Here is a 24865-nt window from a genome sequence, read left to right on the forward strand (position 1 = left end):
GTGAATGGTGTGTGAGTGTGCCCTTCGATGGGTTGGCCCCCCATCCTGGGTTGTTCCGTGCCTTGCACCCCTGGCCTCTGGAACTCCCACGACCTTGAACAGGATAAGCGGTTTCAGAAAATGGGTGGATGGATGTTACAATGATCAAAACAAAGTTATGACTAAGTTAACGTTGTGCCTAGGCTGATGTGGGAGTATCCATGATGATGACCGTCCAGACCAGCACACGAGGAAAGTGTAAAGTACAAGCTAGATCTTACAGTTACTGTGCAAAGTAGAAAGAGTAGAAAGCACTCTAACAATAAATGGTTCGTTATGGTGAATACATAGACCAACAACATAGTTATCCTCATTGTCAAGTATTACGTACTGTACAGACCTATATGTGCTATACTTGTATACGACTGGCAGCCTAGTAGGTTTGTTTACACCAGCATCACCATAAACACATGAGTAATGCATTGCACTATGATGTCGTTAGGCCACAGGAATGTTGGTCTCTGTGAGCCACTGCAGTGCCTTGCTGTAAACCAGCCAATCAGAGCAGAGTTCAACAACATATTAATGAGTCCACCAAATAAGGGAAAACTGCCTGCTTCTTTCTAGTGCCAAGTAATAGGGGTGTAAATGGGCCTGTAAAACTGCTTCTAGGCTTTTTTAGGCCAAACCAAGTTCACCCAAATTCTACAGCCCTGGAAAAAATTGAGAACACTGTATATTTTTAAACAAATCTGCATTTTTAAATCCTGATTTAACTGTGGTTCTGCTGTCAGAAGGCTATACTGAGGAACAGGTTGCTTCCAGTTTCAAAATTTCTAAGGCATTTTTTTGTTTGTGTTTAACTATTGTATTTTACGGTTAATTGGCTAAAAGACATAAAATATAGTAAGTCATATAGATTTGACAGCCAGTTTGTTGTCCAAGCCTGGAAACTAGATCAGAGAGGTGATACAAGATCTACCCTCCAGACCTTTAACAATCCATCATGTCTTGGCAGTGCAGACTCTAATCAATTAATGTTTATATAGTGCCTTTCATGACAGTCAATCTGTGTTGATTCTTCTTAGTGAAAGTACACTGATACATAATTTCTACATTATAGGATGTGCCTTTATCATTTCATTACTACGTTTACTATATGTTAGTGTTATTTTAGGTTTTATATGTTATTTGGTATGATTTGTTAGGTTATTTTTGAGGTACGGAGATACTCAAAAATGTTCCTACATAAAGGCAATTGCTTCTTTGTTTTGAGGCATTTCAGCTCATGACAGGTTTTATGGGAATGCTCTGCTTTTGAATAGCACGGAAATCCTTATTTACCCCTTGGATTTTACTTTAAACTGAAGAAAATGAGCCTAATACTCATTAGGCCACTCTGGAAAGTCCACTGCCTCCTTTGCGGTCCACTTAGTCCACGCTTTTGTTTTTAGACTTGACATCACATCAGGCATGTTGTTGGTCATTCACATATATCTCTTACAGAACTTTCAAAATAGTGTATAATTCAAATATCAACATTACATAAGACCTGCAAACACCATGACTTTCTGTGAACCTTGGGTGAGCGAATCTCAGAGTGGGGTGGGGGGTGATTTCAGGGGGGTAACAGTGTACCGTGTCTGGTGTCTCAGAGCAGATAATCGTAGGGTTGGCTGGAGACAATGTCCCTTGTTCCCGCCCCTGCCCCCCTACTCATAGGAGGTATCTGACAGCAGGACAGTGTAGTATTTGTTCAAACCACATTAAAGGCCCTCTGCAGAGGTCCTGAACAAAAAGCATCTCCTTAAAGGCGACACGGGGAGCAGCTCAAGCCCCCAGTGCATGCTGTACCTCAGGCCTGCCTAACCCTGCTCCTGCAGACCTACCTCCCTTCAGAGCCTAGGTGCTGATACACAATATCAGCCCCCCAGTGCATGCTGTACCTCAGGCCTGCCTAACCCTGCTCCTGCAGACCTACATCCCTGCAGAGCCTCAGGCACTTCAGTAGTGTCTCAGCATTAGAGCAGCTATGTTGAAGCTAAGCTGGCTCTAACAGGGCTGGGCATCCCTGCTCTCCCTCCACTTTAGCGCTGAGTGGACAAACCTGCTCACTGGGATATTTTCCCTTGATCTTTAATGTTCTACTCGCTTGGTGCAGCTGACCTCTGTGTAGCTGTGTTTCTGCCAGAGGGCTCTAACGGTGTCTCACTCACGGGTCTTGAGTCCGCCTTGCCTTTTACACGGCTCTTTGATGCAGCTCTGGCTCTTCAGATCTCCTGACACTGTGAACTTTTAATTACAAAGAAAAGGGTTGAATTATGGTCTTGGTTAATGCTATCTCAACAAAGAAACGATATCCATATGTCAGGCACATGTAACATGCTATATTGTTTCTATTTAAAACTGTTTTCCTTCATATTTGTTGGGGAGTTGGGGGTGGAAGGGGGGTATAGCTTCAAAGCTGCACACTCAGGGAGATATGGTCCAGCTCAATAGCCATTTAGGTACACTACAAAAGCAAAATGCTAATTCCACCCTCAGGTGGAATTAGGTCCATCATTGCTGTATCCCAATAATTCCAAAGATCTTAACTGGATGGGTCTGTCCGTTCCCCTTCCAGATTCTGTTATCTCTGAGAACACCATCATGAAATGCATCCTGTAAACACTGTCAAATGCCAAAATGTAGTCACCTGAGGAATCTCACGCAATGAACACATAGTAAATGCTGAGTACATTGTGACTAAATGGTAAGTAAACACCATGTAAACATTCACACCAGACTGGCTGAAGGACGTTGTGATGTCGGAAGTTCATTGATTTTACTTAATACTTCAATTCTTCACAAGTTCCTCTGGAGTTCTTCTGTTACACTTGCTGGTTATATCTCAGCACCTTTACCTGAAGCACACGTGCTTTTAGGGTAGCAATCTGGACAGCGATTGGAATAATCTGCAAGATGGTGTCACACGGCTGTAAAAATCTCTATGCCCCTGCCTTCTTCTCTGCTGGAGCCGCCACAAAGCTACTTCTCTCGTCACCTGCTTCTGGAAACAAGCGCCACGATGTGTTCGCTGTTGCGACATAGTTCAGTCTGAAGGGGAGGAATATATTGCTCTCGTTCACGCAGTCCAAGACAAACAGCCCCAGAGGGCTGGAGTGTCTCCTGTTGCCTGAAGAATGGGTCGTCTCTTGGTCTGCGTTCCGTGGGATCCGTCGGGGAGTCGGTGGAGGCCAAGAGCATGGTGTGCAGTGAAACACGGGCGTAGTTTGTGTTTCGTTAAAGTGATGCCGACTCAGACAGGCTACTTGTGAGCGGGAAGCGATCCGCCAGCGGTCATTTCCGTTTGCATGCAGTCCCCCCCCTCGACACTCATGTTTTCTGCCTCACTGAGCCCAGCTGTGGCTTCCCCACAGCAGGCACTAATAAATTCACCGAGCGGCGGAAGAATGCGGCACCGGGTTCCACTTAGCTTGTTTGCACAGCTGCTGAGAATGACATCACCACGTGCCCTGTGGAAGCAGGCGGGCCTCGGGCCTCGCTTTGCTGGCTTCCTCTCGGGGGCTGGCCGTGGAGAGTGTGTTAGCCCCTCTCTAGAGGTGGAGCTCCCACCTCCATGCTTGATGGTACTTGATCCCACAGAAAACACTGCTTTTCTTTCTCAAATGGAGACAGTGCATGTACTAACCATTGCAACTGACACAAGGAATCCACTTCGTGGTTCTGGGCGCGGTGATCCCCAACCCTGCGCCTGTGCCTGGCGAGAAGGGGGCACCATCATTGATGGAGGCTAGCGGTTGCTCGCTCGAATGTTTTCCTCCACTAACAAGCTGTAGATGTGGAAGCTGAGAGCCGGCCGTTACTCTGCCATGCTGCCCTCTGGCTCCCATTTTGGAGTCGTGTTTAGGAACCTGGCTATTCTCAAATCTCGGGTGTGAGTCTCCTTTAATGAGTGGTGGCTGTAAAGATCGACCCCCTGCGGCAGGTTATTAATATTTGAGGCATTCACGGTGGAGGGCCAGCCGCCACCAAACGCCAGAGCTGTGCTGGCTCTTTTATATGGACAATGGAGACACAGCAACCGGACATATTCTGCAGAGCGCCACCCTGTGGTTGGTACAGGCCAAGATAAATGAACTTAACTCGCACATGATTTGGCTTAATTCCAGGTTCCACCTGTTCACTGGCCTTTGGGTTGACTTTTTGACTCAGTGCTTTGCATTCTACTAACTTATAAGGAGACCTGGGACAGACTCCAGGTCCCCCCCACCCACGGCGCTGGTAAACGATTAGACGGATGGATGGTATTAAGCTTGGATGTCTGTTTTTCTGACAGATTAAATGTGATGCTGCTTCTAGTCAATCTGTCTTAGTGGATTTAGCTCAGTGATGCCATGAGTAAAAAAATGTGTTCTTACATGCCACATTGTCTGAGTAGACACTGATCGAGGAATAGCGCCCCCTGTTGGGCTGGGAGATGGGGGAGCGAGGTTTGGGGTTGGAAGTCCTGCCAGCATCAGTCTCTTTATGGCGTCTTTCCTGTGTGGCTCCTATTTTTCTCTCTCCTCAGTGTCGGTTCCCTTTCGATCTCGGCTGAAAGGTGATTTCGCTTTTGCCCATTTGCAGGGGGATTATGTTTCGAGTGGAATTCCGAACAGTCGAACGTCACTTAAAATCCACAGTGAGAAAATTACTTTTTTTCTCCTCCTGCCGCTCCTCCTCCCCCATTCCCTGTCTCATCCCCGCCTCGAACAATGGGGCCGGCCGGTGAAAGGTCTGTGTCCTTCTTTGCTTCTTTTCAGGCAGCTCTTTTGAGGCCTGTGGAAAAAAAAGCTGGGGCTGTGATGGAAGCCCCCCCTCCGCCCCCGCCCCTTTATTGGGTCCTCAGGCACTGGGGGCTGTTTAATCAGAGACAGAAACCAACCAGCCTTGACGTCGCATTCCTTAAAGGCTGCTGGACGAAAGCAAGGTCAGACTCTCCATTTAGAACATGGACACTCTGACAAGGGGCGGGCCTTCATGAATATTTGATGGAATGTGCTGCTGCATCCAGGAGAGCGGTGTGTGTGTGTGTGTGTGTGTGTGTGTGTGTGTGTGTGTGTGTGTGTGTGTGTGTGTGTGTGTGTGTGTGTGTGCGCGCGTGCGTCCGTGTCTGTGTTTGAGGGAAAATTGGGGACAGACAGCAGAGTGCCTGTTTAATGCATGAAAACATGAGCCCCCAGCAGCATGGCTCTTGAAACCCCACCCCCTCCTGGGCCTCAGAGCCCCGCCCCCACCTTGACCCTCAAAGCCCCACCTCCGCACCCTGACCCTTGAGGCCCTACCCCCCACTCCAGCCCCTGAAGCTCTCCCCCTCACACCAATCCTTGTAGACAGAGGTTACCTGAATGCTGGCAACCTGTTTTTTTAGCTGAGAAGAGCAACTTGCTGATGTGATGGTGAACATTAGCACCCCCTGTGGTCATGGTCCACCTCTCACGTCGTTCGGAGCAGGGCAGGGTGGGCACAGAACTTTGTGCTTTGGCGTCCAGCACAAGGACAGGGTGCCAAAGCACCGAAACTCCCTGTCACTTTCTCTGCAGTACATCTACATTCCTCAGTGTCTATTGTGCTCTTTAATCGAAATATCAGACCAACAGAGACACGTCTATCATTGTCTGCGTTACGGTTTTGCTGGGGGGCCTGGCCCCCCCTCCTGACAGGTGCCTCGCTCAACTCACCATTTTACCTTCCACATATCCAGCTGTCCAGCTGTGTGTGTGGATGCTGGGGGCAGGGGTGTCCCCTTGGTGGCCCACCCCCATAAGTGCCCACCTGCATCACATTAGCGTTACTGTAATGAGCCTCCACAGTGCCGGTCATTTCCGGCCGCCATGGCCTGAGATTTAAGCATGGGACCAGAGTCACTGCCTGTGCAGCCCCTCCCCAGACAAGGCCCAGCTGGCTGGGGGTGGGGCTGTGCACTCATAAACCTCACCTCACTGTAGGACTCTCTCTCTCTTTCAGCTAATGTTTGACCTTGTTCCTCATTCCTTTTACCTCAGGGACACTTTCTTGTCCCTTTTTATTTGGTAGCAGTGGACACCCCCCCTCAGTAAAGTCTTAGTCTTGTCACAGTATTTTTTCCTCCAAACCCCCCTTAATCCTGCCATTTTGCCCTTTCCTTGCCTCCCCCCCCCCAGCCTGCATTAGTCTTTGCTCCTCATCACTGAAAAGAGCTTGATGGGTGGCAGTCCCTAGGGAGTCATGCAGATATATGTTCCCTGGAATGAGACCCCCCCAGCTTTCCTGGGATCAGCAGTCCAGGAGCCTGGCTCCAAATTTGAGGAAAAGAAAAAGAAAAAAATGTTAGCTGCCTGGGAGAAAGAGATGCATCGACTAAGTGCGGAGATTTCTGCTGACGAGGTCCATGAGTCGGGGGGGAGGCCGGTCTGACACAGAGGCAGAGCTGAGTGTGTGTAGCTGTACATGCTGGGCTGGTGGGGGGGTGGGAGGGGAGGCCGGTCTGACACAGAGGCAGAGCTGAGTGTGTGTAGCTGTGCATGCTGGGCTGGTGGGAGGGGAGGCCGGTCTGACACAGAGGCAGAGCTGAGTGTGTGTAGCTGTGCATGCTGGGCTGGTGGGGGGGTGGGAGGGGAGGCCGGTCTGACACAGAGGCAGAGCTGAGTGTGTGTAGCTGTGCATGCTGGGCTGGTGGGAGGGGAGGCCGGTCTGACACAGAGGCAGAGCTGAGTGTGTGTAGCTGTACATGCTGGGCTGGTGGGGGGGTGGGAGGGGAGGCCGGTCTGACACAGAGGCAGAGCTGAGTGTGTGTAGCTGTGCATGCTGGGCTGGTGGGAGGGGAGGCCGGTCTGACACAGAGGCAGAGCTGAGTGTGTGTAGCTGTGCATGCTGGGCCGGCGGGGGGGTGGGAGGGGAGGCCGGTCTGACACAGAGGCAGAGCTGAGTGTGTGTAGCTGTGCATGCTGGGCCGGCGGGGGGGTGGGAGGAGAGGCCGGTCTGACACAGAGGCAGAGCTGAGTGTGTGTAGCTGTGCATGCTGGGCTGGTGGGAGGGGAGGCCGGTCTGACACAGAGGCAGAGCTGAGTGTGTGTAGCTGTGCATGCTGGGCTGGTGGGGGGGTGAGAGGGGAGGCCGGTCTGACACAGAGGCAGAGCTGAGTGTGTGTAGCTGTGCATGCTGGGCTGGTGGGGGGTGGGAGGAGAGGCCGGTCTGACACAGAGGCAGAGCTGAGTGTGTGTAGCTGTGCATGCTGGGCTGGTGGGGGGTGGGAGGGGAGGCCGGTCTGACACAGAGGCAGAGCTGAGTGTGTGTAGCTGTACATGCTGGGCTGGTGGGAGGGGAGGCCGGTCTGACACAGAGGCAGAGCTGAGTGTGTGTAGCTGTACATGCTGGGCTGGTGGGAGGGGAGGCCGGTCTGACACAGAGGCAGAGCTGAGTGTGTGTAGCTGTACATGCTGGGCTGGTGGGGGGTGGGAGGGGAGGCCGGTCTGACACAGAGGCAGAGCTGAGTGTGTGTAGCTGTACATGCTGGGCTGGTGGGGGGTGGGAGGGGAGGCCGGTCTGACACAGAGGCAGAGCTGAGTGTGTGTAGCTGTGCATGCTGGGCTGGTGGGGGGGTGGGAGGGGAGGCCGGTCTGACACAGAGGCAGAGCTGAGTGTGTGTAGCTGTGCATGCTGGGCTGGTGGGGGGGTGGGAGGGGAGGCCGGTCTGACACAGAGGCAGAGCTGAGTGTGTGTAGCTGTACATGCTGGGCTGGTGGGAGGGGTGAGAGGGGAGGCCGGTCTGACACAGAGGCAGAGCTGAGTGTGTGTAGCTGTGCATGCTGGGCTGGTGGGAGGGGAGGCCGGTCTGACACAGAGGCAGAGCTGAGTGTGTGTAGCTGTACATGCTGGGCTGGTGGGAGGAGAGGCCGGTCTGACACAGAGGCAGAGCTGAGTGTGTGTAGCTGTGCATGCTGGGCTGGTGGGGGGGTGGGAGGGGAGGCCGGTCTGACACAGAGGCAGAGCTGAGTGTGTGTAGCTGTACATGCTGGGCTGGTGGGAGGGGTGAGAGGGGAGGCCGGTCTGACACAGAGGCAGAGCTGAGTGTGTGTAGCTGTGCATGCTGGGCCGGCGGGGGGGTGGGAGGAGAGGCCGGTCTGACACAGAGGCAGAGCTGAGTGTGTGTAGCTGTACATGCTGGGCCGGTGGGGGGGTGGGAGGGGAGGCCGGTCTGACACAGAAGCAGAGCTGAGTGTGTGTAGCTGTGCATGCTGGGCTGGTGGGGGGGTGGGAGGGGAGGCCGGTCTGACACAGAGGCAGAGCTGAGTGTGTGTAGCTGTGCATGCTGGGCTGGTGGGAGGGGAGGCCGGTCTGACACAGAGGCAGAGCTGAGTGTGTGTAGCTGTGCATGCTGGGCCGGCGGGGGGGTGGGAGGGGAGGCCGGTCTGACACAGAGGCAGAGCTGAGTGTGTGTAGCTGTGCATGCTGGGCTGGTGGGGGGGTGAGAGGGGAGGCCGGTCTGACACAGAGGCAGAGCTGAGTGTGTGTAGCTGTGCATGCTGGGCTGGTGGGGGGGTGGGAGGGGAGGCCGGTCTGACACAGAGGCAGAGCTGAGTGTGTGTAGCTGTGCATGCTGGGCTGGTGGGGGGGTGGGAGGGGAGGCCGGTCTGACACAGAGGCAGAGCTGAGTGTGTGTAGCTGTGCATGCTGGGCTGGTGGGGGGTGGGAGGAGAGGCCGGTCTGACACAGAGGCAGAGCTGAGTGTGTGTAGCTGTGCATGCTGGGCTGGCGGGGAAATGGGTGTTTGATGTCATAATTTCAACAGTTTACGAAGCTGACTTACCGATTTTACTGATTTTATTTGTTTCTGCATTGGGCACACGGGCAGCTGACATTGCTTTTCTGCTTTATGTCCTTTGCGCTTGTGAGGCTCACTGAAGCTGCAAGGACATTAGCTCAAATAACAGAAAACTGATTCATTTGCTTGAGTCTTCAGATGAGCTTAAACAAATCCCGCAGTGGTTACACGCTGTGTGCGGATGCTTTTCTGTGTGTGTTTGTCTGTGTGTTTCTGTGTTACCTCTGCTGCAGTCAAGGTTTGTCAAGTGAAAGTAACAGAGTGGTCTCCAGAGAGGTAGAGGAAGAGAAAAAAGAGATAGAGAGGGAGAGAGAAATAATGAAAGAGAATGGGAAAGACAGAGAGAGAGCAGGTGATAGAGAAAAACAGAGCAGGAGGGAGAGGACAGAGAACAAAGACCCTAATAAATTCATCCTGCATAGGAGAGTGTGTCTGTATTGCACTGTGTGCCACACTCTACTTGGCTCAGAGATGAGGTCCCTCTTCTTGCCCGTGTCCAGGCGGCCATACCTACAGGCCCGTGGACTCAGGCAGCTGTGCTGACTGTAAGGAGGCCCACGGATGCTGACTGGGTTCGGGCAGTCGTATGTACAATAAGGAGGTCTGCGGACCCTGGTAGTGTATGGACAGCCGTACCTATGGTAAGGAGGCCCGAGGACCCGGGCAGCTTCCGGGCGGCCGTACTTATGGTAAGGAGGCCCGAGGACCCGGGCAGCTTCCGGGCGGCCGTACTTATGGTAAGGAGGCCCGAGAACCCGGGCAGCTTCCGGGCGGCAGTACCTATGGTAAGGAGGCCCGAGGACCCGGGCAGCTTCCGGGCGGCCGTACTTATGGTAAGGAGGCCCGAGGACCCGGGGAGCTTCCGGGCGGCCGTACCTATGGTAAGGAGGCCCGAGAACCCGGGCAGCTTCCGGGCGGCCGTACCTATGGTAAGGAGGCCCGAGAACCCGGGCAGCTTCCGGGCGGCCGTACCTATGGTAAGGAGGCCCGAGAACCCGGGCAGCTTCCGGGCGGCAGTACCTATGGTAAGGAGGCCCGAGGACCCGGGCAGCTTCCGGGCGGCCGTACTTATGGTAAGGAGGCCCGAGAACCCGGGCAGCTTCCGGGCGGCCGTACTTATGGTAAGGAGGCCCGAGAACCCGGGCAGCTTCCGGGCGGCCGTACCTATGGTAAGGAGGCCCGAGGACCCGGGCAGCTTCCGGGCGGCCGTACCTATGGTAAGGAGGCCCGAGGACCCAGAGCTCCGATGCGGATGGGGCAAGGCAGGGATGGGGCTGCCTAATTTTTCCTCTACTGGTATTTCCGCTCTGCGGTTTTATTGTTCCTCTCTTTTCTATCCTTATTTTCCCCGGCCCATCTTCCCCCACCCTGGCAATGCTTTGTTATCTGTTGTACTGCATGATGGGTGTTACCGGGGGGGAGGGGGGCTAGGGCATGGAGGAGTGGGCGGATCCATGGTCCTCAGTGGTCGGAGTCACACAGTGACATGGACAGCAGGGCTGCCAGCCTGGTTATAGTTGAGCGGGGGCAGGCTGTGATGACCTGGCCCAAATAGGTAAGGTGACATTTGAAGTTACCTGTCCAGTGGGTTAGAAGGAGATTGCTGTGGTGATGTTGTGGGTTCTTTGGGATTTGGGCTCATTCCTGTGGAGTTAAGCCACCTGTGGGATCTTCAGTTAAGAAGTTAGAGCTGGCACAGAATGACTCGCTGCCCCTGCTGATTCGGGGACACAGATCAACTCTGTCAGCGGCACAGCACTGGGCTGGAGAGAGTAGGGACCCATAATGACAGGCCGTTTCTGTCACCTGTCCCAGTTCTGCTCTCGAAGGGGAACAGTCGGGCACTGGCAGCCTGCAGAGGTGATTGGAGGTCTGGCTCCGCCCATTTGGCAGATGGTGGAATCGCACGCCCCTCGGCGTGTCCTTGCCAAAAGACATCGCCTTGCTTGCATTTGAAAGAGGCCTGTTTAAAAATAGGCCTCTGATTACACGCAGTCGGTTTGCTGTCAATTTGAAAAAATAAATACTGTAAACAAATCTGATGCAGAGGTATAATTAGTGTCTGCGCAGACATGTGCTGCAGGGCTGTTTGTTTACTTTGTCCGCATGCAGAGCAGCCCAAACCGGACCTTGATTCCAGCACAGCACTGCCACTTCCCGATGCCTGCTTGTTAGAGATAATTGCTGGGATTTTGAGGCTCATAAAGGACGGTTATAGTCACCAGTCCTGTCCACCTGCCACTCCCTGCTCTGCTAGAACACTGTTGGCGAAAGATGTCACCAAACTGCAGAGATCTGTCTGTGTAAATGAAGCAGCAGAAGTCCATGAACCAGAATGAGTCCGGGGTCGTGGGATGTGAGAAGCTCTCGCTGGCCATCACAGGCAAGCATCCCTGAGGAAGCTGCTGTGATTTATCAGATGTTGCCCTTGTGTCTTAGCCGGTGAGAATGTTGCGCCCAGGGGCAGCACAGAGAGAAAGAGGAGAGAAGAATAGCTGCAACAGCTGCAGGCAGATTGCTGCGGCCTTCGAGCTGCAGGTGGGAGATGGGGGGCTGGGAGTGGAGTACGCAGACAAAAGGCGCTTAGTTCAGTCATCTTCTCTGCCTCCTCCCCTTTTTTAGGTGGCACAAAAAACCCTTTATGATTTCTCTGGTACGCTGCAAATTAATGTGTGTTTGATCCTAGCAGGTTCTGGCAGAGATCATTTTACTGCGGGGGAGGAATCGGGAAACTCAGCAGTGATCATGCTTGTGTGTGTATGTGTCTGTAAATATCCATGTTTGTGATGGATAATGTCCAGCTGAGTCAGCATTTGGGTGTAGGTGTGAGGTGTGTGTCGATAGGCAGGCATTCTCCACAGGCTCCTGTAGGTGTGAGTGTGTCGGTAGGTAGGTGCTCTCCTCAGGCTCATATAGGTGTGAGCTGTGAGTGTGTCGGTAGGTAGGTGCTCTACTCCGGCTCCTATAGGTGTGAGCTGTGAGTGTGTCAGTAGGTAGGTGCTCTCCTCAGGCTCCTATAGGTGTGAGCTGTGAGTGTGTCGGAAGGTAGGTGCTCTCCTCAGGCTCCTATAGCTGTGAGCTGTGAGTGTGTCGGTAGGTAGGTGCTCTCCTCAGGCTCCTATAGGTGTGAGTGTGTCGGTAGGTAGGTGCTCTCCCCAGCCTCCTATAGGTGTGAGTGTGTCGGTAGATAGGTGCTCTCCTCGGGCTCCTATAGGTGTGAGTGTGTCGGTAGGTAGGTACTCTACTCCGGCTCCTATAGGTGTGAGGTATGAGTGTGTCGGTAGGTAGGTGCTCTCCCCAGCCTCCTATAGGTGTGAGTGTCTCGGTAGATAGGTGCTCTCCTCAGGCTCCTATAGGTGTGAATGTGTCTGTAGGTAGGTTCTCTCCTCAGGCTCCTATAGGTGTGAGTGTCTCGGTAGATAGGTGCTCTCCCCAGGCTCCTATAGGTGTGAGTGTGTCGGTAGATAGGTGCTGTCCTCAGGCTCCTATAGGTGTGAGCTGTGAGTGTGTCGGTAGATAGGTTCTTTCCCCAGGCTCATATAGGTGTGAGTGTGTCGGTAGGTAGGTGCTCTCCTCAGGCTCCTATAGGTGTGAGCTGTGAGTGTGTCGGTAGATAGGTGCTCTCCCCAGGCTCATATAGGTGTGATTGTGTCGGTAGATAGGTGCTCTCCTCAGGCTCCTATAGCTGTGAGCTGTGAGTGTCTCGGTAGATAGGTGCTCTCCTCAGGCTCCTATAGGTGTGAATGTGTCGGTAGGTAGGTGCTCTCCTCAGGCTCCTATAGGTGTGAGCTGTGAGTGTGTTGGTAGGTAGGTGCTCTCCTCAGGCTCCTATAGGTGTGAGCTGTGAGTGTGTCGGTAGATAGGTGCTCTCCCCAGGCTCATATAGGTGTGATTGTGTCGGTAGATAGGTGCTCTCCTCAGGCTCCTATAGGTGTGAGCTGTGAGTGTGTCGGTAGATGGGTGCTCTCCTCAGGCTCCTATAGGTGTGAGTGTGTCGGTAGGTAGGCGCTCTCCTCAGGCTCCTATAGCTGTGAGCTGTGAGTGTCTCGGTAGATAGGTGCTCTCCTCAGGCTCCTATAGGTGTGAATGTGTCGGTAAGTAGGTGCTCTCCTCAGGCTCCTATAGGTGTGAATGTGTCGGTAGGTAGGTGCTCTCCTCAGGCTCCTATAGGTGTGAGCTGTGAGTGTCTCGGTAGATAGGTGCTCTCCTCAGGCTCCTATAGGTGTGAGCTGTGAGTGTCTCGGTAGATAGGTGCTCTCCTCAGGCTCCTATAGGTGTGAGCTGTGAGTGTCTCGGTAGATAGGTGCTCTCACCAGGCTCCTGTAGGTTTGGGTGTGTCAGTAGAAAGGTGCTCTCCTCAGGCTCCTATAGGTGTGAGTGTGTCGGTAGGTAGGCGCTCTCCTCAGGCTCCTATAGCTGTGAGCTGTGAGTGTCTCGGTAGATAGGTGCTCTCCTCAGGCTCCTATAGGTGTGAATGTGTCGGTAAGTAGGTGCTCTCCTCAGTCTCCTATAGGTGTGAGCTGTGAGTGTGTCGGTAGGTAGGTGCTCTCCTCAGGCTCCTATAGGTGTGAGCTGTGAGTGTCTCGGTAGATAGGTGCTCTCCTCAGGCTCCTATAGGTGTGAATGTGTCGGTAGGTAGGTGCTCTCCTCAGGCTCCTATAGGTGTGAGCTGTGAGTGTCTCGGTAGATAGGTGCTCTCCTCAGGCTGCTATAGGTGTGTGTGTGTCGGTAGGTAGGTGCTCTCCTCAGTCTCCTATAGGTGTGAGCTGTGAGTGTGTCGGTAGGTAGGTGCTCTCCTCAGGCTCCTATAGGTGTGTGTGTGTCGGTAGGTAGGTGCTCTCCTCAGGCTGCTATAGGTGTGTGTGTGTCGGTAGGTAGGTGCTCTCCTCAGGCTCCTATAGGTGTGAGCTGTGAGTGTCTCGGTAGATGGGTGCTCTCCTCAGGCTGCTATAGGTGTGTGTGTGTCGGTAGGTAGGCGCTCTCACCAGGCTCCTGTAGGTTTGAGTGTGTCAGTAGAAAGGTGCTCTCCTCAGGCTCCTATAGGTGTGAGCTGTGAGTGTCTCGGTAGATAGGTGCTCTCCTCAGGCTCCTATAGGTGTGAGCTGTGAGTGTCTCGGTAGATGGGTGCTCTCCTCAGGCTGCTATAGGTGTGTGTGTGTCGGTAGGTAGGTGCTCTCCTCAGGCTCCTATAGGTGTGAGCTGTGAGTGTCTCGGTAGATGGGTGCTCTCCTCAGGCTGCTATAGGTGTGTGTGTGTCGGTAGGTAGGCGCTCTCACCAGGCTCCTGTAGGTTTGAGTGTGTCAGTAGAAAGGTGCTCTCCTCAGGCTCCTATAGGTGTGAGCTGTGAGTGTCTCGGTAGATAGGTGCTCTCCTCAGGCTCCTATAGGTGTGAGCTGTGAGTGTCTCGGTAGATAGGTGCTCTCCTCAGGCTCCTATAGGTGTGAGCTGTGAGTGTCTCGGTAGATAGGTGCTCTCCTCAGGCTCCTATAGGTGTGATTGTGTCGGTAGGTAGGCGCTCTCACCAGGCTCCTGTAGGTTTGAGTGTGTCAGTAGAAAGGTGCTCTCCTCAGGCTCCTATATGTGTGAGCTGTGAGTGTCTCGGTAGATAGGTGCTCTCCTGAGGCTCCTATAGGTGTGAGCTGTGAGTGTCTCGGTAGATAGGTGCTCTCCTCAGGCTCCTATAGGTGTGAGCTGTGAGTGTCTCGGTAGATAGGTGCTCTCACCAGGCTCCTGTAGGTTTGGGTGTGTCAGTAGAAAGGTGCTCTCCTCAGGCTCCTATAGGTGTGAATGTGTCGGTAGGTAGGTGCTCTCCTCAGGCTCCTATAGGTGTGAGCTGTGAGTGTCTCGGTAGATAGGTGCTCTCCTCAGGCTGCTATAGGTTTGTGTGTGTCGGTAGGTAGGCGCTCTCACCAGGCTCCTGTAGGTTTGAGTGTGTCAGTAGAAAGGTGCTCTCCTCAGGCTCCTGAGCAATATTTGAAAGTGTGTTGTGTCGGCGAGGGGGGGGGGTGACATGTCCTTCCTTCCTGTAAACTGGGGATGTCACTGAGTGCAAAAATCTGGGCCAACCACAGGGCCATTTTCTCTCGAGCCCATCCAAAAACTTGTGTAAGAAAACACCCCCCCCCTCCAAGAACCAGAAACGTATTGGAAGGGGGTCTGTGTCTTCATTTATAGGACAGTTATACAGGTGGGACAGCTCTTTGGCCCTGAGCACATCCTGGCCAGAGCTGTTATTAGCATGCTAGAACATTCTCCCCCTCGTGACAAACGGGCGGCTGGACTGTGGTGCAGCCGCCTGGAAGCTGCCCAGGTGCACGGACCTCCTTACCGGAGGTGCGGCAGTGTAGCACCCTCCCGTCCAGAGCAACCCACCGTGTTGGGACTTCCCCAAACACATGAGGGGGTGGCTGTGCTGGAGATGTCTGGGGGTGTGCTGTGGCATTATGGGATGTTCCAAGCTCGTGTTTTTGTCTGGATGGAAAGGTAGTGTTGAGAATTACAGTATTAAGCTCTTAGAGATGAAAAAGAACAACAGACAGTAAATGGCTGTGATTTGCATCAGCACTGCGCCCATGTGCCCGCTGTCCTATGCAGGCCGGCTACAACATCCCTTCATAAAGAGGATTTCAGAGGGCTGGCATGTCATGTAGGAACAGGACCCACTGCCACCGCCCACCACCATCAACACTTCAGCTGTACACCTGGGGCTGTTTTTTGTCAGTGTTAATAATAATAATTAATACTTTATTGATCCCCTGTAGGGAAATTATCTTTACGCCTCCCTCAACTTGCTCTTTGTGGAGTAAGTTCACTGCGAAGGGCTGCCACCCGTAGTGGCGCCCAGGGAGTTAGGGGGTTAAGGGTCTTGCTCAAGGACCCAGGCTTAGCCCACTGAGCCGCACGCTGCCCCCATTAATTTTGATCTTTTGGGACTCTTATGAAGAACTGTGGGTGGATGTGGTCATGTATGTGGCTCGTCTCCCCTCCTTCCGGAAAAGCCCGGGGTTGTATCTGCACCCAGCTCCGAGTGCTATCGCTCCCCCCCCCCCCCATCCCTCATCCAACAACAGCATTAACTGCATTCACGTTTCCTCTTTTAAAATGTACAAGCGCCAAAAAGGAACCCCCCCCCCCCAAAAGCATTAATCTGGTTGTGAATGATATCCATCTATTCAGCATCTCAACAAAACCCAGTTTTGTGGCATCTTGGAAGACTGGGTTTGTAGCATCCAGTCAAGTGTTTAGCTGTTAACACTGGTTCAGAGTATCACTGAGATATGCCTTTTTAGTTTGCTGTGCTATCTTGTACATTCAGTTGAGGTCGTATAGAGGGAATGTAATCTCTTAATCATTGTACCTTCAGCCCTACCTCAGCTTTTACCCTGTTCTCTGCATGTCTTTGAGCTAAGATCCAAAGGAAAGCAGCCATTCTTCACTGTTGTGTTTCTGACATGGACCTACGAGGTAAAGCCTGCAGGATCACGGTGGATTTTTGCTGCTGGTTGGTTTTCCAGAGCTGGCTTGCTGTGGACTTTGAGCGCGGTCTCTACTGGAGATAGACCCAGGGTCTACCCGTGTCCTCATATTTATTTTATTGTTCTACCATGTTTCTCAGCCCCTCTTCCGCCCCGGGTGGAGGAGAGCCCTCCAGAGTTCCACATTCCTCCCTCCACAGTTTGGCATTTCCAACGCTCCGTTTTGTGTCACGTCCTTACCACGTTGTTTGTTCCGTTAATCACAGCAGTCCATTATTCCTGACAGATGGCTGTTTGCTTTGCAGCTGACCTTTCTACATGCCACTGCAGTCAAGAGACAAACTTGCTGTCTCACGAGTTGAGAAAGTTTCTCAGATCAGATTTTCGCTTTAAGAGCCATTTGGCCAGTTTCATTGGCAAATGACTCTACAACTCTTTCCCTGACATCCTTGTGTTGCCATAACGCCCCCTGACTCACTCTGAATCCTGTCTAAAAGGAGAGATTTGTAAAATGAGGCCCTGGCCTGTGATTCTCTTATTTGTTTTAAATGTATCTCTTTTTTCTGTTCTGTTAAAATGGAGCCGCACAGCCAAATATGAAATGTCAGTCTTCTCTCCTCAGGAGACAACAGAAAGAAAAATAAGCAGGTGACCATTAGCTGGAATAAAAGATGAATGTACCACACATGTCATGCAGCAGCATGTATTCCTGTCCCTTAATATGTGACACGCCCCCTGACAGCTTCCTGCCTGTCTCTGTTCAGTCTCCTCCCTGCTCTTCCAGTGTTTATGTGTTTGTATCTGAGTGTGTGTGTCTGCGCTTGAGTGCGTGTTTGAGTGTGTGTGTGTGTGTGTGTGTCTGTCTGTCTGGGCTATTTGCATATGAACATTTTCAGCCCCTTAATGTTGTCCCCCTTCCCCCCCCCGTCGCTGCTTGCTGATTGGCAGCTGCCTGGTGCCCCATGATTGCGCCCTTTGGTGTGACGGCCAGTCCCGTGAGACATGTAAAGGTCGTGCTGCAGAAATCGGAGTGAAAACTGCCAGCTGGGATGCCTGTTGTACAGACAGGATTGCCCCCAAACTCCAGGCCCCTCCGGGCTCCCTGCACCTCATGGTCCCCACACCTCCCTCCCTCTCCCACCCTCCCTTCCTTCCTCACTCTTTCTCTCTTCTCTTCCCTCCCTTCCTTCCTCCTTCCCTCCCTTCCTCCCTCTGTCTCTCCCTCCCTTTTTCTCTCCCTCCCTCTTCTCTTCCCTCCCTTCCTTCCTCCTTCCCTCCCTTCCACCCTCCTTCTCTCCCTCCCCTCCTTCCTCCACTTTTATGATTTTATTTGGGAAAGCCCAAGTGTCCCTTACAGCTAACGGATAGGGGGCCCTCCCACCATCACTGTCACCTGATGAGTCGGATGTGGCATAAGGTGCCGCCAGGACCCACCGGCTCTGGAGGAAATGAGCTCCTCTGGCCACTTTGACACACGCTGCCCCCTGTCCGTGATTGTCATGGTGCCCAGGTCCCCATCTGCCCTGGAGAGCAGTTAGGCCGTCTTGATGCTGTGCTGCCACACCCGTAATTACCCGCAACTACCGGCACAAACAAAAACGACAGCACCGGAGAAGGTCTCTCCATCAACTAAGGTGCAAATTGGCCTACTCTATAAATATCCCCTTCTCCAGGTGATAGTGGGACACCCCCAAATCCTTTCTGCCCTTCGCTACTTTCCCTTGAAGTGTCAGGTCAGCAGCCCCACACCTACGCTGCCGTTCACGCCACCGTACCCACTGGACCTCAGTGAACTCGGGCCGTGTTTTGAGCCAGTGGCCACAGTACGATACTGTGTCCCCATAGTGAGCCCTGCACATTTTTGGGTTTCCCCTCATTTAACACACCTGATTCAACTCCTTGTGCTAATTACCACACAGCTTTTGAGCTGAATCATTTGTAGTGGGACAGGGAAAGAACTAAGCTACACAGGGTTCTGACCCCCCAGGACTGGAGTTTGATACCCCTGCTGTACACCCTCAGTGAGCTCTACACACTGCAGTGCGATACTGTACACCCTCATTGTGTTATAAATAAACAACATTAGTATAATAATACCGTAATGGGCTGGCCCCCCGTCCAGGGTTGTTCCCTGCCTCGTGCCCGTAGCTTCCGGGATTAGCTCCGGACCCCCTGTGACCCAGAAGAATAAGCAGTGTGGAAAATGGATGGATGGATGGATGGATGGATGGATAGATAATATAATAATAATCCACACATGTCCCTATGCTGCACAGTACTGGGGATTTGGTGGAGGGGCCGGGTAGTTAAATTCAAATTAACACTATATTTTCAACTTGCACTTTTTTTTACAATGCCTGTTGTTCGATGTATTGTCACCCCTGCTGGGGCTCGAAAACTTTTAGCTCCTGCACCCCCCAGCACCCCAGTCGACCTGCTGCCATGGAATAGCTGGAAAGGCCTGCATTAGATGGCGTGGGAACTTCTCACTGGCAGCACATGACTCTCCATGGGCAGGTATTTTATGTGTCTCAGGTGGTTTCCCACAGAAAGCTTGAAAAGCTGCTCCTAAGTTTCGAGCACAGTTCCCCCCTGAATCGTCCAGCCCCATGGATGTGAGGGGCTTTCAAACAGCCACGGAGCTGCCGCTGCTTCTTTTTCCACCACGTGCTGAGGACTCTCTCACTTCCTCTGTGGGAGCCAGGAGGTGGAGCGGGTGGCACGGTGCCTCTGTCAGAGTGTCCAGGAAGCGCAGGCCTCTACACAATCGCCTCATTCACTGGGCCGACAAAGAGCACAGTGACGGGGGAGCATAATAGACAGCAGCATCATGGTCTGCCGCTTCATTCACTCCCTGGCTGCACTTTGAGCTCCTGTTCTATGGTATCTGTACCGTTATTATCTGGACCGGTGCTATTTATTTATCCACTATAATACTGTGTAGCATCACCAGATTATGCATTTACATTTGTATACTGTATGCACCACCCACATCTATTTATACTCTGTACTGTCAGAGTGTGTAGCTGCTGGTCCTTGTCACAAATGCACAGTTTGTCTTACAAATGCACCATTAGATATTTGATGTTGCAGCTGAATGTGGCTGATGGGGGGGGTACCCCATCCGAAGGGTGTATCCCACTTGTCACAGACGTCCGGCTGAGGAGAAAATGCGCCCCCTGTTTTCTTGTGTGAATGTATGCTTTTCTCTTCTGGTTTCCAGGGCAGATTCTATGGCTCTGGTCTGGGAGGGGGCAGCGGGCAGACTGATTGGGTCTTTGCATTTCTTGTTTTCTGAATTGATGTCTTCCCAGCCTGAGTGATACTCTCATCCCTGCTGCTTGGCTCTGGAGCCCAAGAAGTCGGGGAGTGACCCATCTGGGAGTCCCTGAGGGGCGCTGTCAGGTGGTCAGGAGTCCCTGCTGTATTTTCTGGGTCCTTCCGTGTCAGGATCTGTGCCCCCAGGCGATTGACTGAATAACTGCAGGATGGTTCCGCCTTCCTGATGAAACGTCCCTTCTGATTGGCTGTCACCGCCATGCCTCCTGTCGGGCTGCAGATAATTAATGTGATGTTTCACTCATCTGCAGGTTCCTAAAAATGGCTCATTTTCACATGGTAGCTTGGAAAGTCCTGATGGGGGGGGGCTGCAGTATGCAAACAGGGAGAAATGGGTGGCACAGGAATCCTGCAGCTGTCCCAGCGGTATTTTAGCTCTTGACTCAAACACAGGTGGTTTAAATAATGTCCGCGCTCACGTAGGACCTTCGGGCTTCCTGGTAGCCTGACCCCTCATCCCAGTTGATGCACAAGCAGTGATGCTTGGCCGTACACACTGTCTCAGAGCATTGACCACCCGACTGTGGCCAAGTCGGCTTCCATCGGAACACGGAGATGTTCACATGCTGGGGGAGCAAGAGACACATGGAAGGGGGCCTCCACATATACACCTCCCCATGTTTAGTCTAAGCCAAGGCTATCACTGGAGTTAGAGAAACAGCCTAGTGGGTGTGTGCCCTCTTGACTGCCCCCACCCCCATCTCCATATCCATGTCTGTCCCGGTCCTTCCTTAGAGCTCAGCACACCTTCCACGCATAATGGTTCTGGCATATGCTGACAGGTTTATGGGAGGTGGGTGGTGAGATACAGCTTTTGGGGCTCTAAGTGCTGGACGTTAACCTTTCCGCCACTTAGTGCCATGATTTACGGCCCAGCCGCTTATCAGAGATGCCCGATGCAATCCATGGGCATGGCAGCTGGCGGGAAGGATGAGACGAGCACGGGAAATAGGGCAAGACGCTGCTTCACACACCCAGAGTGCCACTCCGATTCACACCGAGGCTGAGGAAACCGCCAGGAATGAGGCATGTTTTCAGTAGCTTTGGGAATGTTGAGAGCTGTAGGTGGCCAGACTGTGTGTGTGTGTGTGTGTGTGTGTGTGTGTGTGTGTGTGTGTGTGTGTGTGTGTTGGGGGGGGGGGTTGCATAGATCACATTTGAGGACCAAATTGCCCCCAAAGTGCAATAAAACCTGAAATTTCCCTACTTTTGGGGACGTCTTTTGAGGTCCCCATTTGGATAACGTCAGTTTTATAAACTGTGAATGCAATAAAAAAAGTAAAAATGCCAAAAGTCTTGTCTTTGGGTTGGTTACTTGTGGTTAAGGTTAGGGATGGGTTGGGGTTAAGGGTGTCGTGATTGGGATTAGGGTTTTTCCCCATAGAAATTAATGGATGGTCCCCATTTAGATAGGAAGACTAACTTGTGTAGATGGATGGATTGATGGATGGATGATACTTTATTGATCCCGAAATGTATGAGGTCCTGCTGACCAAGACCACAGAAAGATCCGGAAACTCCCCAGACAAAAGCACATTTTATTTATACTTGCCTCTTCCCCTGTCCCTGCTGTCCTGTGCCTTGGCCGAGCTGTGGTATCCTCAGTACTCTACTCTTCCTGCACATCGCTTTGTCCTTCCTGTTCACTCATCACCTGTGGTCGTGCACATGCAGACTCGCACCCTGAAATGACTCTGTCAGGGTCTCCGCTTGGCTAACACCGGTTAAGTTTTCTTCCAGTTTGATCGATCTTTGGGTGACTTGCAGGTGTGACATGTTCCCCTTCTGCCTTTGGGCCAGAGCAGACTAATCAAGCTGAATTGGGGTATCTGGTCTGAAGACCTGCTTCGTGTCATGTGATGAAGAGCAAACAGGTTGTTATGGCTTTCACCGTTGGTTTAGCCAGCTGAGCTGAATACTCAGTGCAGCCTTCATAGGCTTGCACACACTACTCTGTAAATCCACTATAACCTCTTTGTTTGTAGACTCATAGATGGTATTTTCTGGAGTGTTATTCGGTTGTTCCTTAGCAGCGGTGAGGAATTTGTTCTGTTTGCCTTCATGCTGGCAGGTTTGTTTCATTCCCCAGCAGCTCCTGTTTTACCTTGTTAGTCATTAAAGGCAGTGGATCTGTTTGTCTGCATCCTACTCTTTGAATCACAGGCCTGAGCTGTTCGTCTTCCTCTTTCTACAGCTGCCTGGATCGACGAAGAGGAAGTTGGCCGTGGATGAGGGGCCGAGGCTGCCAAATGGGGTCTCTAGTGGTCCCATGACCCAGGGGAGCAGCAAGCGCCCGTGCCTGGATGATGTCACACTGGCCATGGGCCCAGGCCTCCAACACTCACCCTTCTCCTTGGGAGCGGGGGCAGGGCCCCATGGCCCTCTGCTAGAGGGCAATGGGCTGAATCACAACGGCCTGGGCTCCCCATACTCCGTACCACCAAAAGCCAGCCCCGACTCCATGGTGGGGGGGACCATGCAGAACTCATTTAACCCTGGTGGGGCCAGTACCACCCCCACAGTGGAACAGGAGCTCCAGGACCTTCTGGAGGAACTGACCAAGAACCCAGATCCATCCCTCACAGAACTGGACATCGAGAAGATCCTGGGGAACAAGGGGGATGAGCAAGGGGGTGGATCGGGTGGCTTCGTACACCCTGAAGGGGCGGGGACTCCCAAAGGCTCCCCTCAGGGACCCTCCCATCTGGAGACCCACCTGACCCGCTCTCCGGGCTTCTCCACGGTGCCTCCAGTAGGATCCTCCCAGGTCGGTCCCCATCCCACAGGGGGTGCCTACTCCCTCTCCCACACGGTAAAGGTGGTCCCTTCTCCTCTCTCTGCCTCCTCGCTCTCTGCTTCATCCTCTCAGAGCCATACCCAGGGCCAGGCCCGCTCACCCATGTTGTCTGCAGCGTTGTCCAGTCGTCCTGGTTCTACCTGGCACGAGGTGTCCCGGGCCCAGCAACTGCAGCAGATGGCATCCAACAGCAAGCTCCTGTCCTCTGGTGCCGGTCCCTCCTCCAGCCAGCCAGCCCCCTCCCTGCCAGTTCCCCAGGCTGCCCCATGGGCTGGGCCCTCACCACCTTACCGGCCTGGTGAGAAGCTGGCCAGTTCCTCCCCCCACCAGCCACCTTTCAGTCCAGTGGGAAGTACCCAGAGCCCCCAAGGCTCACTCATGTCTGGCCTTGGTCCCACACCTCCCAAAGGCCCCTCCCCCCCCTACCGACCTGAGAAGCTGAGCAGCCCTGCCCTGGCCCAGCCCCCCTTCAGTCCACAGAGCATCCAGAACTCCTCAGCTCCAGTTCTGCCAGGGGCCCTGGCCTCTTCCGGAAATGCCCGGCCCTCCCCACCCTACCGACCAGATAAGCGGCCAAGCCCTGTCCTCCAGCACCAGGGCCCGCCCTCGGCCCCACCCACTCACTTTAGCTCTCAGGGCGAGTCGGCCAGTGCTTCTAGCCAGCTCTTCAAGGCCATGACCCAGAACCAAAGCAGCAGTCTGAAGCTCCTGATGCAGCAGCAACAGCAGCCAGTACAGTCACCTATGCAACCACAGACACAGCCTCCCCCAGCTGTGCAGCAGGTCCTGGGCAAAGTGGGCATGGCACAGGACCCGTACTCCTTCACCAACACCAAGCCGCTACGACATTTCGACCCCATCCTGCCTGCCCAAAATATCAGCCCCCTGACGCCAGGTCAGGCATCCCTGAGCCACTATCCTTCCTCGAGTGTGCAGCCGGCAGTGCCGGCAATGGCCTCGGGGCAAGCACAGATGCTGCAGCAGCAGGAGATGCAGCAATGCATGCCACGGGGCATGCAGGCTGGCGGGATGATACCAGGCAGCAGAGCGGTGAGTAGCAATGCTGTTTTTGTCCTTGTTCCCTTCAAGTGCTACCACAGTAAATCAGCGGTTGGTGGTTGCTGATCTAGTAGGAGTATGAGCCTGTGGGTGTCACATCTGAGGCTCTGATTGGCCAGAAGTAAAGAATTTTGTACTTTTACATGAGGAAGATGCCCATCTGTCATTTGTGGACCTGAGGCCTTTTAAGATCACAGAGGATTATCCTTTTGTGTGTCAGTGTTGGAGGGGACATTAAAGGTTTGGACCTGAGTGACTGTGTGGGGAATTTGTGGTTGTGGAAAATGAAGCTTCAAGTCTTTACATTTCTCGCAGAAGATGAGATATTAGTTCAGTCAGCTCCCTGACATAGGTCAGAAGGTTTTCAGAAGATCTTTTTTGACCTGATGTGAAGAGGAAGCACAGAAGCTGTGGATCTTCCCGCGGCAGGGTCTACAGACATGGGGTGTACCATTCCTGGGGGAGCTGGGCACAAGTCCACATTGGGGAGTGGCTTCCCCAATTTTTTCAACATTGCAATTAGTGAGAGAGCCCCCCCTCCCCACAACTTAACATCTACCCCCCATGTGTCTTTCCTTTCTGGCCCTACAATTCCCTCAGTTTTTCGGCAACGGAAAAAGTAAACACTGTTTTTGGCGACTCAGGAGTGGTTCCTATTTTGATATCCCAAGGTGTTGAAAGTGAGTGATGTGTTAAGCTATTGGAGAGGCCAGGGCTGGGGCACCTAAGCCAGTGCATGAGTGGGCGTTGTGTTTTGGGGGAGCGCGAGCTTCCCCCCACATGTTCTCAGAGGGACAGGGGTGGGGCCATTGAAGGGGCGGGGCCCAGCTGTGCCGCAAGCGGATTGGGTTTCAAAGCGGTGGTGGCAGCTCTCTCCCGAGCTCCGTGGTCCCTCTTTCAGAGGAGCGGCACCGTTTGAAGGCAGGGGGGGTTGGGGGGGGAGCTCTCTCTTTCAGCCCAGCTGCAGTCTTTCAACAGACCAATAAAGGGATAATGAATTTGGTGGTGGGTCAGGTTTGGCTTCTTGGCCGTTGTGACTGTAGGCAAAAGGGGGGCTTGGTTTAGCACTTCCCCCCACCAAAAAAGACACGTCCTCCCTCTCGGGGCTGCTGCTCCCTCCACCCCCCTGTCATCCCCCTCCTTTGATGTCTGCTAAGCCCCGCTCTGTAAGTGGGCTCCATGGGGTTTCTGTGATTCATTGCAGAGTTGTGATGAGGTACAAAGGATTTGCTGCCTTTCTGTCTATTCATGTGATACCAAACATAAAATTACCATAAAAAGCAATCACCTGAATAAGAAGCCACAAAAGAACCACATATGTATCCTGAGATGGGTGAACCTTAATTTTTTTATCATGAACAAACACTACTG

At 53.0% G+C, this 24865-nt stretch overlaps 1 protein-coding gene and 1 long non-coding RNA gene across 2 annotated transcripts in view; both read left to right on the forward strand.

The window, feature by feature from the left end:
- LOC125720075 (mastermind-like protein 2) overlaps positions 1-24865 on the forward strand; it is a 63708-nt gene that overhangs the window by 14590 nt on the left and 24253 nt on the right. The window contains exon 2 of the mRNA XM_048995113.1: positions 21833-23485. Within this exon, the coding sequence (XP_048851070.1) occupies positions 21833-23485 (1653 nt within the window). The remainder of the gene's footprint in view (positions 1-21832; positions 23486-24865) is intronic.
- On the forward strand, positions 11901-13783 carry LOC125720084 (uncharacterized). Its single transcript, XR_007385344.1, has 3 exons — positions 11901-11925; positions 13076-13127; positions 13658-13783. It is a non-coding gene; the product is annotated as an uncharacterized LOC125720084 (long non-coding RNA).

Source organism: Brienomyrus brachyistius, chromosome 24 (genome assembly GCF_023856365.1).
Source record: "Brienomyrus brachyistius isolate T26 chromosome 24, BBRACH_0.4, whole genome shotgun sequence".
NCBI classification, from domain to species: domain Eukaryota; kingdom Metazoa; phylum Chordata; class Actinopteri; order Osteoglossiformes; family Mormyridae; genus Brienomyrus; species Brienomyrus brachyistius.